Here is a 14,420-nt window from a genome sequence, read left to right on the forward strand (position 1 = left end):
GCCACGTCGTGGCGTATGGCGACCGTGCGAGAGTGGAGGCTTGGAGTTATACGTCTGGCCATCGTGTGCATGTCTAGTCTGAGCATCGCACAGCCTGTGGGGTATAACAAGTCGTCGTGTGGCTATTGCAAGCCCAAAGGAACAAGCCGACGCGATGCCAACGAGACGAGCTTCTCGTACGGGTTTATTGTATGTTGTTCACCTCTAACATGCTAGGCCTATCGACTATCACCATCGCATTACCAGCAACTGATTGATCAGGGATGGCGTCGTTCAGGCATCTATATCTACAAGCCTGACAATCTCCGAACGTGCTGCCCCCAGCACAGTATACGGTACGTTGCCGCGATGCTTACTTGGCAGGTTGCGTACCTCCTCTTTTCGGCCCTCCAAAGCTCAGCGTCGAGCTGTGGGTCATTTGTACTGGACCTTGTGCGGCGATACCAAGCCCTCCAAATGGAAGGGGAAATGGGGCGCATCACGACCATGGGACCTGGATGCACACCTTGAGCGTGTCTTTGTCCAGCACGGACACGAGCGACCCCCGCCCATGCACGGGCCGTATTCGTCCACGTCTCATGAGCGTATCGAAGTGCGTATTTTCCTGTTTACTTATACAGGTCTCTCTGGACAAAGCTAGTGCTACGTCAGAAAAGTACCAGTTGTTTCGCAAGTACCAAGCTGCCATCCATGGCGAGGCCCACGACGAAATTAGCTCGCGACATGGGTGGGAACAATTTCTGGTCGAGTCCCCTTTTCCTGAGAATGATGACGATGATCAAGGTTCTGTGGACAGTCCTACTTTTGGACTTTATCACCAGGCATATCGATGTACGTACCTGCATCCCTAACTCAGAAGATCGCGGCCAGCTGATTGCAGTGGGTGTAGTCGATATCTTGCCTCATTGCGTGAGCAGCGTTTACTTTTTCTATGATCCTGCCTATACAGCTTGGGAGCTGGGGAAAGTCAGCGCATTGGTAGAGATCCAACTGGCCAGATCACTCCAAGCGACTACCCTTCCTGATCTTTCGTGGTACTACTTGGGTAGGTTGCCGCATTGGGCTTACTCTCAGGCTATTATATACATACATGCCAAAAAATGCGGTACAAAGGCACCTTCAAGCCTGCCGAGCTTCTTGATACGATGGACAACCAATGGTACCCTCTAGAGCAAATTATGCCGAACCTAGAGTGTGGGCAGCGTTATCAGTTTGGTGCTGAGTCAATTGATCCGCGGACTTGCGAAAGTGTATCATGTCTTGTGCCATTCTCTGAAGCAGGTGTGGCTGATCGATTGCCTAGGCCTTGGCCCCTTGGATTTGCCGATCCTACTCGTATGCTAGTGGACTGCCCTGAATGCCCCGTGCTGATCCCTACGATGTCGTCCCCCATGCTTGTCACGCTACAGGTCCGTGCTAATGACAGCTACTTACGTGATAACAGATGATCTCCAACCTTCTTGCAAGCGAGGACACTCTCATTACGTTGACAGGGTTTTTCGCCTCGCTGAATTCAGACTTGCGCCAAGGCATAGCAGCCCTGGTCAGTTGAATCTGCCGTAGTGTCTAAAAATATTTTGCAGTATCTCACGGACACGTGGGGTAATTAGAACCAGATGATTAGATGCGTCAACGTAGCAAACCGTCAATAAATGCGCCTATCTGATTTGTCCGTCGCTGAGTCAAATGAGGCAGGCCAAACTTAGCTGCTTACGTATCACTTCCAGCTCCAGGCCTCCTTTTTTTCTTACAGGACAAGGAACGTTTCTCTTTCCAAGCCCAGCTTTAGTGCTTTTTTGCTGCGTCGAATCGTGTGTCGCCTGAGAACGAAGTATATTTTAGTCCTGGCCATAGTGTATGGATCGATTTTTTCGAACAACTCTGGCACAGTATAATTCGTTTCTCAGGCGGCAACACGGTCTTCCAGTAAACGTACTTTTACCATTCTTACCTCTTAGACGTACTTTTTGCTATCCTCTCTCTGCTATGGCTGACAGCGCTAACTGGCGCTCTCGCTCGGCAAGCAACGCTGCCCACTCTCGCAGCACTCCCCTGAGCGGGGCTAACAGCGCGGGCCATAGCAGGGGAGGTTCGATTCGCCGCAGTGGTAAAAAAGGGTATGTTCTCCCTGTATCTAACCATCCAGAAAACACTCTAAAGCACCTGCTAAGGACTTGCCGGTTCTTTCCCAGCCTTCCAATTTCATGGATGATCTGAGAAAGCGCTATATTTCTCTTATCGCACAGGCAAAAACGCAGTGGATTGACAATCCTAAAAATGTGGTCTACTCTTACATGCAGTCACGTACCGGCACCACACCCGACTTCCAGTTCGTGGAAGGTCGGTTTCCTGGCCCGATCAACAAGGTTGTGCGTTGCACGTTCTTAATTGATCAGGAATTTGAGATTCATTCGGCGGGCGACGGCAAGACGCAGAAGGAGGCAGAGCGGGCGGCTGCGTTCCATGGTATGCTTCTACTCATGGAACGTGATTTCATTGCAAATCCTCCTCCCGGTCTCTTCGGCACATCGTCCAAGGCCAATGCCAAAACTCTCACGATCTCGTTATCTGATGGGACAGAGCTCAATGTGGAGCGTGCCCGCGAGTTTCTCGACTACTTCTGCCACGAATGCCATTACGGCAACCCAGACCTTTCTATAGAAGAGGTGCATGGTCAGCATGGCCGTCGAGCCTTGATTGCAGGCTGGCGCGCCGTCATGTCCATTGGTGGCACAGAAGTCGCTGAAGGTATGGGCACGAGCAAAAAATTGGCCCAAAACATGGCGTATCTCAACACAGCTGCCCAGATCGAGGGCGAGTATCGGGACATGTGGGCCAAGTTTTTGGAAGTGCCACAGAATAGGCCGATGGGCAAAGCCCCACCGATCTTTTTCCATGCCTCTGAATCGTTGGACGACAGTATGCGTGAGCTCTACGACCAAATTCGTAAGAGTGAACTATACTTCAATCGTCCACGCACGACAGCTGCTTTCCGAAAGTCGTCGGTGGATGAGGTGTCAACGGTGCGCCGTCGTGGTTACCGCGAGACCCCCTCACTGACGGACGAGCAGCATGCCGAAAAGTCTAAGGTCATGCTTGAGTCGCTCAATGCTTACCAAACGGACGACCGAGTCCAGGCCATGCGAAGTGCACGTGAGGCATTGCCTGTTCATCAGCGATCAGGCGATGTCTTGGTGAAAGTGGAGCTGAACCCTGTCACTGTATGCATGGCGGCGACGGGCTCTGGTAAGACGACGCAAATTCCGCAAATTCTGCTGGATGATGCGATTCTGCGTAAGCAGGGCTCTCGCTGCAATATCATCTGTACACAACCTCGTCGTATTGCGGCTATTAGTGTGGCTCAACGTGTGGCAAAAGAGAGAGGCGAGAACATTGGCGAAACCGTGGGCTACCAGGTGCGCTTTGACAGCAAGCTTCCTCAGCCTCATGGCTCCATTACGTTTTGCACCACAGGTGTATTCCTACGTCGCCTTCAGGCGGCGATGGAAGACCCTGCGGGTGCATCATTTTTGGACAGTGTAACACATATCTTGATGGACGAAGTGCATGAGCGCGATGTCGAGACAGATTTGCTTCTTGTTGTGATCAAGCGTGTGCTTGCTGACCGTATGAAGCGCGGCCGTACCGATATCAAACTGATTCTTATGAGTGCCACTGTGGATGCCAAGCTATTCCAGAACTACTTTGCCGAGCTCTCTCCTTCGGGCCGTCCAGCGCCGGTCGTGGAGATCCCTGGGCGTAGTTTTCCTGTGGAGAAGCATTATTTGGAGGAAACAGTGGCACGTCTGCAGTCTTTAGCCTTGCCTCGCGAACAGGGTGGCTGGGTCTGGGACGAAAAAAATGTGGTTGAGTACGTGCAACGTGAAGTGATTCACCATGGCGGTCACATTGAGGATGCCTCGAAAGACGGGGACCAGGATGTGGTTGACGACTTGGAGATTCCGTATCCGCTGGTATCTCTAATGATTGCGGACATTGTAACGCGATCAGATGATGGGCATATCTTGGTTTTCTTGCCGGGGTGGGATGAGATCAAAGTGGTGCATCAGCTATTGTTATCGACCGATGGCCGATCGCTTCTCGGCGTGCCATTTGCTGACGAAAACCTATTCGAGATCCACATTCTTCATTCGTCTGTACCTGTGGAAGAACAACAGGCTGTGTTTGAGCCTGTGCGCGCTCCTGGTATCCGCCGCATTATCTTGTCGACCAACATTGCAGAAACCTCGGTAACGATCCCCGATGTTGTGTATGTGGTCGATACCGGTCGTGTGAAGGAGAAACGCTACGACCCGCAGCGACACCTCTCTAGCTTGGTCTCGGCCTGGGTCGGCACGTCGAACTTGAATCAACGTGCTGGTCGTGCTGGTCGTCACCGTGCTGGTGAATACTATGGTGTCCTATCAAAAAGTCGCTACAATCGTTTGCGTGTTCATCAAACTGTGGAGATGAAGCGCGTGGATTTAAGCAATGTAGTGATGCACATTAAAGCTCTGAACCTGCCCGGCATGGATGTGGAAGACGTCCTGGCTGCGGCCATCGAGCCACCAGCCTCAGATCGCGTCCATGCTGCGATGGCAGATTTGAAGCGAATTGGTGCTTTAGACTATCATTTGAACCTAACCTCCCTAGGCAAGGTTCTCCTGCAATTACCACTGGAGGTATCTATTGGGAAGATGTGTTTATATGGCGCATTTTTCCGATGCTTGGATCCTGTACTTGCCTTGGCGGCCGTGCTGACCAATCGTGATCCGTTTATGTCTCCTATGCATCTAAAAAAAGAAGCGAATGCCATCAGGGACAGTTGGTGCCCTGTAACATTCCGTTCCGATCCTCTTTGTGTGTTGAATGCCTTTTATGAATGGACGGGCTTGCAGTCTGTGAGCTCGTCCCAAGCCAATCGGTTTCTATACAACAATATGTTGAGTCGTCCGACCATGCTGCAAATTCAGCAGGTGAAGCAGAACCTATTTCAAAGTCTCGAAAAGGCGGATGTGATCAAAGTGATCCGTCGCTCCTCTTCCATGGTGCCTCGTTATCGACGTCGGTCTCGTGAAACCGACCCTGAATTCAACATCAATGCGGGCAGCACGCCATTGCTCTGCGCATTGATTGCGGTGGCATCATCGCCCAACTTTGCGATTCGCACGGGCGAACGTACATTCAGGACAGTCCAAGACAAGACGTGCTTTGTACATCCCTCGAGTGTGTGCAGTTCTAAGTTTGTCAAGGATAAGCCGTCCAAGGGAGCTGGAGCGATCGAGAAGGATATCTATGCTTTTGCTGAAAAGGTGCGGAACACATCAACCTCTTCGTCTGGAGCGGCTGGAAGTGGCATGACATTCTTGAGATCTTGTACACGACTTGACCCTCTAACGTATATGCTCTTTGGTGCTACTGATGCACATGCCACAGCGCAAGGTCTGGAGTGTGACTCGTGGCTGCCTGTCACAGGCAACTACGATGCGCTGGATGTGGTGGAGCGTATTAAATCGGTAATGGATTCGTGTATGCTTCGAGTCTTCGAAGGTATCCAGAGCACGGAGCCAAGTGCTATGGCTTCTTCCAAGTCCAAAGGTCCCTCAACAGACGGCTCTGCTCCTCCTTCAGACACGGCAGAGCCTTCTTGGTATTCGGATGCCGAGGAAGATGCTGACCCCATGCCACCGATGACCCGCAGTCTCTCCGACCGGGAGGTGTCCGAATTTGAGACTTTGACATCAGGTATTGTGAAACTGCTCAATTGCTATGCGAGTGAGCATCTTGGCTACTAAGTCGCGTGTGCTCACCGTGTCGGTGTCATGTCCTGTAGCTAGAAATGTCCATGGGTTCGTTTAGATCACGTGATAAACGCGCCGACCAAACACGCGCGTGATGGCAGCTCATTACTACCGTGCGCTGCCACGACCGCGTAGGCGTAGCATCTCCAGGGCCATGTCAGGTGCGCGTAGGAGCCCACGGAGACCCCTTTCCACTAGGAAAGGGGGGGCACCCATGCGGACGAGGAATCTGTCTGACATTCTTGCTGAAAGTAGCGGCGAAAGCTCGTCCAAGCGGCCTCGTCGAATGGCTTCGACAGAGCCCCAAGAAACGTCAGAGGGCCTTGTATTCACTCGCGTGGAGGCGCCGTCCCAGCCTGCAGCTACTGATGCTGCAGCTTCCATCCGCCGACCACCACGACAACGTACAGAGACATCTTCCAGACCACCTGTCTCCGGCCCGCGGCGTACAAGCATGAACATCAAGGGGATGCGTCGCACATCCAGTTTGCGGGATGGCGCACCCGCGTACCCTCACGATGATATACCCGATGACATACTGTATCGGCATTGTTCTGATCAGGTCCCTCCTGTGGTGCGCATGAAACACTTGCTCTGCTGGACATTGCACCGTTCTTTGGCCCAAGCGCTTGGCGAATCGCCAATGCCACGACTCTCGCGTCGTCGGCACGGCAAATCGCGTGCTGTGGAAGATGGAGGTCTCTCGCTTCTGCACGAAGTGCCAAAAGAGGCCGCACATACTTTGTCTGAGCACGAGAAACAGCAAATTGCCGAAGTATCACCACTGCTGCGCAAAGTGATTGATGAGACCATGCGAGATTTAAACGACGGCCTTATTGGTATTAGCTGGCTTCGGCATGCGAAGAGCAAAGAAAGCCATCCCCTCCAACCACATCCACGCAATCAGTCGAATCGACAGGCTGTAAAACAACTGTCCGGTATGCTACACCAACTAGATACAGAGTTGGCTTCATGGAAGGAGTACGAAGACATGATGCAGCGGCTACATGCAGAAGCCGATCAAATGGAAGCGCAGGCTGCTCATATCCGTGAACAGGCCACAGAAAGGCGCAAAGGCAGAGCGAGTGCTTCGAACGTATCGTCGGACACGGAGGCTGATGAAGAACAGGTCATTGCTGAAGAAGTGGAGCGTGGATTGTCCGGCTCTCGCGAGGCCACCTTGCCTTGGACACTCGACGATGCTGACGAACATACGCGACGGCAATTGGACCTAGTTCAGACCATTGTCTCTGCCACCGATGAACTGAATCAAGCTGTCCTGGCGGACGATCATGCCTCGCATAGCACACGCACAGACCTGGCGGGCACCGAGGTAGATCCTCGCTTGGATACACTGGAGCTTTCTGTCGACAAACTCCACCAACGACTTCATGTCCTCTACCAAATGGAGCGGCTGGCGCACGATTATATCCAACGTATTTCGCACCGCGCAGCGCATGCCCTTCAGGAGCGCACGTCAGCCAGTCTGGCTTCGTTTTCTGGTACCTCGCTGGACACAGAGGGTACCGATCCAGCCATGTCTGCACAAGCGCAGAAACGTCTCGACACTCTTTTGGCGGGCATTCATGATCCCATTCAAGAACGTATATCTACCCAGGCTCCTACGATCGACACACCATAGTCTTGCCTCCTTAGCGCGTAGTGTTGTTCGTTATGGTATCGGCCGAACGAGAGAGAACCAAGCCGTGCGTCGCTGTCGCGCCTCGCTCGCTCTCCTCCACAATGGTGAGTGGGGCCTCAGCCGATGGCCTTGAGGCGTACCGACGCGTCGGCCAATTGGAAGAGCCATGGTCCGACGCATCGTTCTTCGCACGCCGAGGAATGCCCTATCCCTCCTTTTCCTCTGCCCGATCGCTGAAGGAGCTGCGGGGTGGACATTCTGGCGGCGTTCGTGCGTTGGCGTGGAACGCAAATGGCGACAGCCTTATTAGTTGCGGACATGACAGAGTTGTTCGGGCATGGCATCCAGATCGTGGTGTATGTGTGATAGTTTGACTTACGAAATAGACAGATATCCGTTCCTCGGTCGAGCTCACAGGGCACACTGATCAAGTATCTGCCCTAGCATGCCATCCCCACCATCCACACCTTGTAGCCACTGGAAGCCTGGATCGAACAGTGCGCTTATGGGATCTGCGACAACCATCTCCCGCTCGGATAGTGACGACGCCAGGTGCGAATATTAATTTGGCGTACAGCCCTGATGGCCGCTACTTGGCTGTGGGCGATAAGTCTGAAACGGTAAGCTTGATTGACGCCGAGCAAGGCACACTACTGCACACGATCAAAGACGGTAGCATGGATCGAGAAGAGGTATGTGACTATGCGTAACTAAACAGTCAGATCAATGAATTGGCTTGGTCCCCGGATGGCTCCCTTCTCCTGCTTCCAATGGGCAGCGGCGGCATTAGCTTTTTGCGTGCGCCAGATACCCCCGATGCCGTGACAGAGGAGGCGGGAGCACCACGTGAGCACGGCTTTCATCCTAGCTGGAAGCGTATCCTTCTACGACCCGCCCACCCAGCGGCTATTTTCTGTATTGCCTGGGACCCTAAGTCACGTCTTGTGGCTACAACGGCCGCGGACAGTACCCTGGCCTTGTGGGATGCCAAAGATTGGGATTCTGTGCATGTATTTTCTGAATTTATTTTCCCACCACGCTGCATTGATTTTTCGTGCGATGGCGAATGGTTAGCGGCAGGTGGCGAAGACGCGCATGTGTTCTTGGTACGTATGAACGTGGCTTACAATCTTAGATTTCTACGGTATCTCAGCGCATCGCCCACAAAATTCCTGTCTCCTCTACAATCAATTCTCTTGCATGGCACCCATCCAAGCCGTTGCTGGCATATAGTGGCACTGATCCTGCGGCCACAGCTCAAGCCACAGCACGCTCGTCGCCCATCTGGCTCTATAGTCTTTCATAGACAGGCACGGAGCGCGATCGTCCGCACGTCCCATCTCACGTGCCTTTCGCACGTGATGACGTACGTACGTGCGTGTGTTTCATAGCTCGCTCCAGCCAAGTGTTGGTTGTTCCTTTGGGCAACAGCATGTCAGCGTCGCGTACTGAGCTCATTGCTTGGGTCAATGAACTCCTAGGCCTAAACTATACCAAAGTTGAGCAATGTGGAACAGGTGCAGCGTATGCTCAGATTATTGACTCTATTTACGGTACGTATATGTCGTATTGACCTCGAAGGCAATGTGCCCATGTCTCGCATCAACTTTGCGGCTCGGCAAGAGTACGAGTCGCTTGCGAACTACAAAGTACTGCAGAACGTATTCATCAAGAATAGGATCGACAAGCCGATCCCTGTGGACCGCTTGGTTCGATGCAAGATGCAGGACAACCTCGAGTTCTTGCAATGGATCAAGAAGTTTTGGGACATGAATTACACGGGAGAAGGCATGTACGATGCCGAAGGTCGTCGTGCAGGCCACCCTGGCACACCTGGTTCTGCGATGGGCCGTCGGTCTGTGTCGAGTGCCGGTGCTCGCCCGCGTCACAGCGTGGCCCCTCGTCCCTCAGGTGTGGGCCCACGCCCCTCAACAGTGGGGCCGCGCCCCTCAACAACTGCTGCTCGAACCCCTGCGGCTGGTCCGCGCCCTCCGTCAGCGGCACATACTTCTCGCACCCAGGCTGCCAACGCGACGACTGGCCGACGTATGTCTATGGCGCCGCGAGGTATGGCACGTGGTCCGTCTATCCCCACTGAAACGATTAATCAGCTTACCGCCGAAATCGATGAAATGAAGCTCAGTGTCGACAGTTTGGAGCGTGAGCGTGACTTTTACTTTGGCAAACTGCGTGACGTTGAAGTGATTATTCAGGAGCGCCTTGCTGAGTTGCTGCAGCCCAAAGAAGATGGTGGGGAAGAGCTCACAGATCCTGCCTTTACCTCAGAGGCAGAGACACTCAAGCAGATTCAGGGTGTATTGTATCAGACAGAAGAAGGTTTCGAGCTCCCAGATGCTATGGAGGTAGGTGGCATTGACTATCAATGGAATTACTAATGCACAGCCTGAGCATGGCCACGAGCCGGAACATGAGCCAGAACCTCTGGACGACACAGAGACGTTTTAACAAATAGGCGTTCTTGGTTTGTGTTACGTACGTGAGACTGTTGCAAATATGCTGTGCAGGTATATTATATATATTTATAGCAGGGCCCACCCAGTGAGGCTTCATCGCTTTCGGCCGATATCTCGCCTCGTGGAGGTGGGACGACATCCAGGCATCACTGCCCGTCACGTCTCGCTGCCAACCATGATTGCTACTGTGCTTCGGAAAGGTGTTGGGGCACCATGGCCTTCTGTATCACGCAAGGCAATGGCTTCCACCATGATGAAGTCAACTAGGTCGTACGTGGTGCCATCTTCGGCGCAGCGTATGGCGAAGGAACTCCCGACATCCACTATGCCAGAAACGCCACAGGAGAGCGAGGCCCTCTTTCATCGCGTGATGGATGGCTCTGTGCCGCGTGGATCGCAGCGTCCTATCTACTTGGATGCACAGTCAACCACGCCTGTGGATCCTCGTGTCCTTGACGCAATGATGCCGTTTTATGTTGACCAATACGGTAACCCTCACTCTCGCACCCATGCATACGGATGGGAGACCGAGGCGGCCGTTAATACTGCCCGCGAGCATGTTGCCTCTCTTGTCAATGCGGATGCAAAGGAAATAATCTTTACCTCCGGCGCTACGGAAAGCAACAACATGATCCTGAAAGGCATTGCCAACTTCTACAAGTCGAAAAAGAACCATATCATCACTACGCAGACGGAGCATAAGTGTGTGTTGGACTCCTGTCGTACGCTCCAAGAGCAAGGCTTTGAAGTGACATATCTGCCCGTGCAGTCAAACGGCCAAGTGGACCTTGAGATGCTGAAGAAGGAGCTCCGTCCGACTACGAGCATCGTATCGATTATGGCGGTGAACAACGAAATCGGCGTGATTCAGCCACTGAAGGAGATTGGTGAAATGCTGAAAACGCACGGCGCCGAGCTCAGTAAGCAGCTGGGTAAAGGTGTGCCCAAGCCGTTCTTCCATACCGATGCAGCACAGGCGCTCGGTAAAATCCCCTTGGACGTGAACGAAGCAGGAATTGACGTCATGAGCATGTCAAGCCACAAGCTTTATGGTCCGAAGGGTATCGGTGCTGCGTATGTTCGTCGTCGCCCGCGTGTGCGTATGGAGCCACTGATTAGCGGTGGTGGTCAGGAGCGTGGTCTGCGTAGCGGTACGCTCGCTACGCCTCTCGTGGTCGGTTTTGGTGAGGCAGCTCGCATTGCGAAGAATGAGATGGCGGTACGTATTTTGAATGTGTGGCAAGGCAGGTCGCTATGGCATCAAAGATGATCAACGCTCATGACCCAAATTGACATGCTACCTACTCTCCTTTGCCTCCTGCAGAGGGACAGGTCTTCCCATCCGCTTTGCAGATCGTCACTGGAGGGTATGCTCATCACGATGGCCTACCAGGTCGCGGAGTGAGGGTCAGCTACTGCAGGGAACTTGAGATGACATGGCGCTTGCTTTGTCGCACTATGCGAACGGACACTAACGTATACAGTATGATCATGCACACGTGTCGGCTCTAGCTAAGCGTCTTAAGGACAATATCATGTCGCGCGTCGACAAAGTGATTTTGAACGGTGACCCCGAAGGCTACCCTGGCTGCACGAACCTTACATTCCAGTACATTGAGGGAGAGTCGCTCCTCATGGCTCTGAAAGACATTTGCTTGTCATCTGGCTCGGCTTGCACCTCCGCATCGCTGGAGCCATCGTATGTGCTTCGTGCTTTGGGTCTGGACGATGCCAATGCTCACTCAAGTCTGCGCTTTGGTATCGGCCGCTTCACGACTGAGCAGGAAATTGACTTTGTCTGTGACCGCATTGTATCTGTGGTTGAACGTCTCCGCGAGCTTAGCCCGCTGTGGGAGATGGTGCAAGAAGGTATTGACCTCTCGTCCATTCAGTGGTCGGGCTAGCGGAGTTGCCGTAGTACCATAGACCGTATCAATCAAGCCAAGTGGAGGCCCGTTCCACTCGTCCTCAGACTCCCATCGTTTCCGCTATGGCCAGTGCGAAGATTGTCTCTCTTGCGATTCGCACGATTGCGAAGCCTATCGCAACGCAACTGAAACAACAGGCTGTGCATCATGAGAAATTCAAAAAAGTATGTATGCTATGAGGAGCTCATTGTAGATTTGCATTTCCCTCGCGCAGTTCATGCATCGCTCCGAGGCGCGGCTTCGGGCTAATCTCCTGGCCAACGGCGAGCCGGTCAAGGTCCGTCCACTGAATGATGCCAAGGTACGCCTCTTATTTTCTTACCATGTAGGCCATCACGAACGGAGCCAATGCCATTTCAGAAGGCTTCCTTTTTGCGGTGGCGGCTCTCATTATCCTGGGAGAAACGTATCGTGGCAGCCGCAGTCGCGCTCATGAACGTGACCGTGTGGAAGATGAGCTAGTGTCGCTCAAAGAGCAGATCGAGCAACTGAACTCTAAGATCCACTATGGTCAAGACGGCGAGGAGACACCACTTATGTCACACACCTTGGCACCATCGATTCTTACTCAAAAGCCATCCAACATGTCCAACGAGTATCTCTCCTTGGTTCACTCGCTCCAAGTCCTTTGGGCGCTGGCAGAAAAAAATGGATGGATGGATGATACGAAGGCCCTTCCCTCAGAACTAAAGTGGCTGCTTGAGCACAAGTCATCGTCCACAGAGGACAGTCCAGCATCAAGTTCGGACGAGAACACGTCCCCTGATTCATCTGCTGAAGTTGCGCGTGTCACTACCCATGAGATTGCCAAGCAAATACGCGACTCACTACATTCCCCTCCCTTCTCTTCCCATCACCGATCATCTTCGTCGTCACAAGGGTAAAGACAGCTTCATCTACCTGGTTGATACCTGTTTCTCTATGATTCTTGCGTGATGGTAGCGATGTCCTCTTTACCACGCGATCTTATCTAAGGCGTATCATCGTATTGTGATATAGTCACATGTCTAGTATGAACAGAATACATAGTCTCTGGCACACACCCAATTAGCCAAATTACCAGCCACGACCCCGGCCCCGCCATGAGCCACGGCCACGGTAGCCGCCACGGAAGCCTCCCCTGTACCCGCCACGGAAGCCTCCACGGCCACGACCACGGCCACGAGTGGCCATGCCAGGTACATTGGTTCGCTTCGGCGTCACCTTCAGTAACCGCCCACGGAATAGCGACTCGTTCAGCACCGTTGCGTTCTCAACAAAGGATGGATCGGCAAATTCCACGTACGCAAACCCTTTGGGATGTCCTGTAAACTTATCACACAAAATTGTCACACGGTTAATTGTGCCACAGCTTTGAAAGTGCTGCTGGATCTCTTCCGGTGTGGCACCGTAGTCCACCTAAAGTTGTTAGTCATGCTCTCACTTACATTTCCCACATATATACTTCGTGCATCCACTTCCATCTTTTCTTCCTCCGTTGGATGTATAGAAGCAGATGTCATGCCCATATCGCGCTCTGCCGCTTCGTTCATCTCACGGAGTTTGGCAGCTTCTGCTTCCATTTCTGCAACGCGCTGCTTCATTGTCTCCAAATCAGCGTCATCCACATCCGCCTCTCGGCTTGCAGGCCCATCCACATTCTCAGACTCATATTGTGAAATGTCTGCTTCGCGCTCTGGCCGTGAGGCACCCAAATCACCACTTGCTTCGTTGGTAGCCATTAGAAGGACAAGCGTGACGTTGCTAGGGAGTGAGCGATGCACGTCCAATGTCATATCACGTGATAGACTGACGCGTAAGGACGAGATCAATCATCCAGACGAACAGGACAGTCGTTCTACTCGCTATGTTGGGATATCAAAGGGCAGTGTTATACACGACAGGGGAAGTGCGTCACAAGAAAAAGAAACACTCTAGTGTATCACAAACAGAATAAGAAAGTGAATACCCACTTCCCCAAAATTTATCGTTTCATGTACATATTAAGCAGCCATAGGTTCAACGCCATCCACTTTCTCTAGCTCAGCCCTGCCTTATTAGTACCATTCTCTCGCCATTCCAAAACAAGTACATTTGGAACGGCCCTTATACATACCGAAGTGCAACGCTGAAATCGTCTTCCACGTCATCATCATCCCAATTGTCTTCCCACAAATGGTCACCGCCTGAGCCAGCGGAGCCGCTCATGTCCAGCGCTGTAGAAGCGAGACCGGTCTTGCTCGTAGCTGTAGATCCAGGTTGCATAGATGCTTCAGATTCGTCCCAATCTACATTGTTAAACCTGTCCAAATTTAAAACTAACACATACCGTCAGTCTCGAACTCCTCAAACTCGTCATCTTCATCCAAAGCACCAAGAGATGGAACTGTTTTCTTGTTCTCTTTCTTTTCCTCTGACTTCATGGCATCCGTCCCAGTTTTTTTGTTGATGTTGCCGCTCATCGTGGACAAGTCAGCGATGGATGGCTGGTAGAGCAATGTGGCTGGCACTTCGATCCAGCCCCACTAAAAATAATTCAAGTTGTGCCACCTGGAGGCACGGACCGATGTGATCGCTGGACGTGGACCTGCAGTGT

The 14,420-nt window shown here is 52.5% G+C and overlaps 8 protein-coding genes across 8 annotated transcripts; 7 read left to right on the plus strand and 1 right to left on the minus strand.

Moving 5' to 3' along the window:
• Positions 1 to 69: 69 nt before the first annotated feature.
• Positions 70 to 1,448, plus strand: Malapachy_2915 (arginine-trna-protein transferase; the record flags this gene model as incomplete). The annotated part of the gene is made up of 6 exons (XM_018137399.1): positions 70 to 189; positions 217 to 335; positions 364 to 592; positions 621 to 831; positions 860 to 1,045; positions 1,075 to 1,448. The coding sequence occupies 6 exons, from the start codon at positions 70 to 72 to the stop codon at positions 1,446 to 1,448; spliced, it is 1,239 nt and encodes a 412-aa protein (XP_017993707.1).
• Positions 1,449 to 1,986: 538 nt separating this feature from the next.
• On the plus strand, positions 1,987 to 5,795 carry Malapachy_2908 (atp-dependent rna helicase; the record flags this gene model as incomplete). Its single annotated transcript, XM_018137392.1, has 2 exons — positions 1,987 to 2,117; positions 2,147 to 5,795. 2 exons carry the CDS (start codon positions 1,987 to 1,989, stop codon positions 5,793 to 5,795), a joined length of 3,780 nt encoding a protein of 1,259 aa, XP_017993791.1.
• A 292-nt stretch (positions 5,796 to 6,087) lies between these two features.
• On the plus strand, positions 6,088 to 7,443 carry Malapachy_2938 (kinetochore protein mis13; the record flags this gene model as incomplete). Its single annotated transcript, XM_018137422.1, has 1 exon — positions 6,088 to 7,443. One exon carries the CDS (start codon positions 6,088 to 6,090, stop codon positions 7,441 to 7,443), a length of 1,356 nt encoding a protein of 451 aa, XP_017993811.1.
• Positions 7,444 to 7,544: 101 nt separating this feature from the next.
• Positions 7,545 to 8,749, plus strand: Malapachy_2940 (tho complex subunit 3; the record flags this gene model as incomplete). The annotated part of the gene is made up of 4 exons (XM_018137424.1): positions 7,545 to 7,799; positions 7,830 to 8,135; positions 8,166 to 8,549; positions 8,579 to 8,749. The coding sequence occupies 4 exons, from the start codon at positions 7,545 to 7,547 to the stop codon at positions 8,747 to 8,749; spliced, it is 1,116 nt and encodes a 371-aa protein (XP_017993868.1).
• Positions 8,750 to 8,875: 126 nt separating this feature from the next.
• On the plus strand, positions 8,876 to 9,909 carry Malapachy_2909 (eb1-like protein; the record flags this gene model as incomplete). Its single annotated transcript, XM_018137393.1, has 3 exons — positions 8,876 to 8,996; positions 9,025 to 9,806; positions 9,847 to 9,909. The coding sequence occupies 3 exons, from the start codon at positions 8,876 to 8,878 to the stop codon at positions 9,907 to 9,909; spliced, it is 966 nt and encodes a 321-aa protein (XP_017993792.1).
• A 258-nt stretch (positions 9,910 to 10,167) lies between these two features.
• Positions 10,168 to 11,821, plus strand: Malapachy_2911 (cysteine desulfurase; the record flags this gene model as incomplete). Its single annotated transcript, XM_018137395.1, has 2 exons — positions 10,168 to 11,136; positions 11,402 to 11,821. The coding sequence occupies 2 exons, from the start codon at positions 10,168 to 10,170 to the stop codon at positions 11,819 to 11,821; spliced, it is 1,389 nt and encodes a 462-aa protein (XP_017993711.1).
• An 86-nt stretch (positions 11,822 to 11,907) lies between these two features.
• On the plus strand, positions 11,908 to 12,729 carry Malapachy_2942 (hypothetical protein; the record flags this gene model as incomplete). Its single annotated transcript, XM_018137425.1, has 3 exons — positions 11,908 to 12,009; positions 12,039 to 12,146; positions 12,175 to 12,729. The coding sequence occupies 3 exons, from the start codon at positions 11,908 to 11,910 to the stop codon at positions 12,727 to 12,729; spliced, it is 765 nt and encodes a 254-aa protein (XP_017993866.1).
• Positions 12,730 to 12,901: 172 nt separating this feature from the next.
• Malapachy_2925 (rnp domain protein) lies at positions 12,902 to 14,286 on the minus strand (the record flags this gene model as incomplete). Its single annotated transcript, XM_018137409.1, has 4 exons — positions 12,902 to 13,243; positions 13,273 to 13,588; positions 13,941 to 14,112; positions 14,154 to 14,286. 4 exons carry the CDS (start codon positions 14,284 to 14,286, stop codon positions 12,902 to 12,904), a joined length of 963 nt encoding a protein of 320 aa, XP_017993758.1.
• Positions 14,287 to 14,420: the final 134 nt, after the last annotated feature.

This window comes from Malassezia pachydermatis, assembly GCF_001278385.1.
Source record: "Malassezia pachydermatis strain CBS 1879 chromosome Unknown scaffold1, whole genome shotgun sequence".
In the NCBI taxonomy this organism is placed as follows: Eukaryota; Fungi; Basidiomycota; class Malasseziomycetes; order Malasseziales; family Malasseziaceae; genus Malassezia; species Malassezia pachydermatis.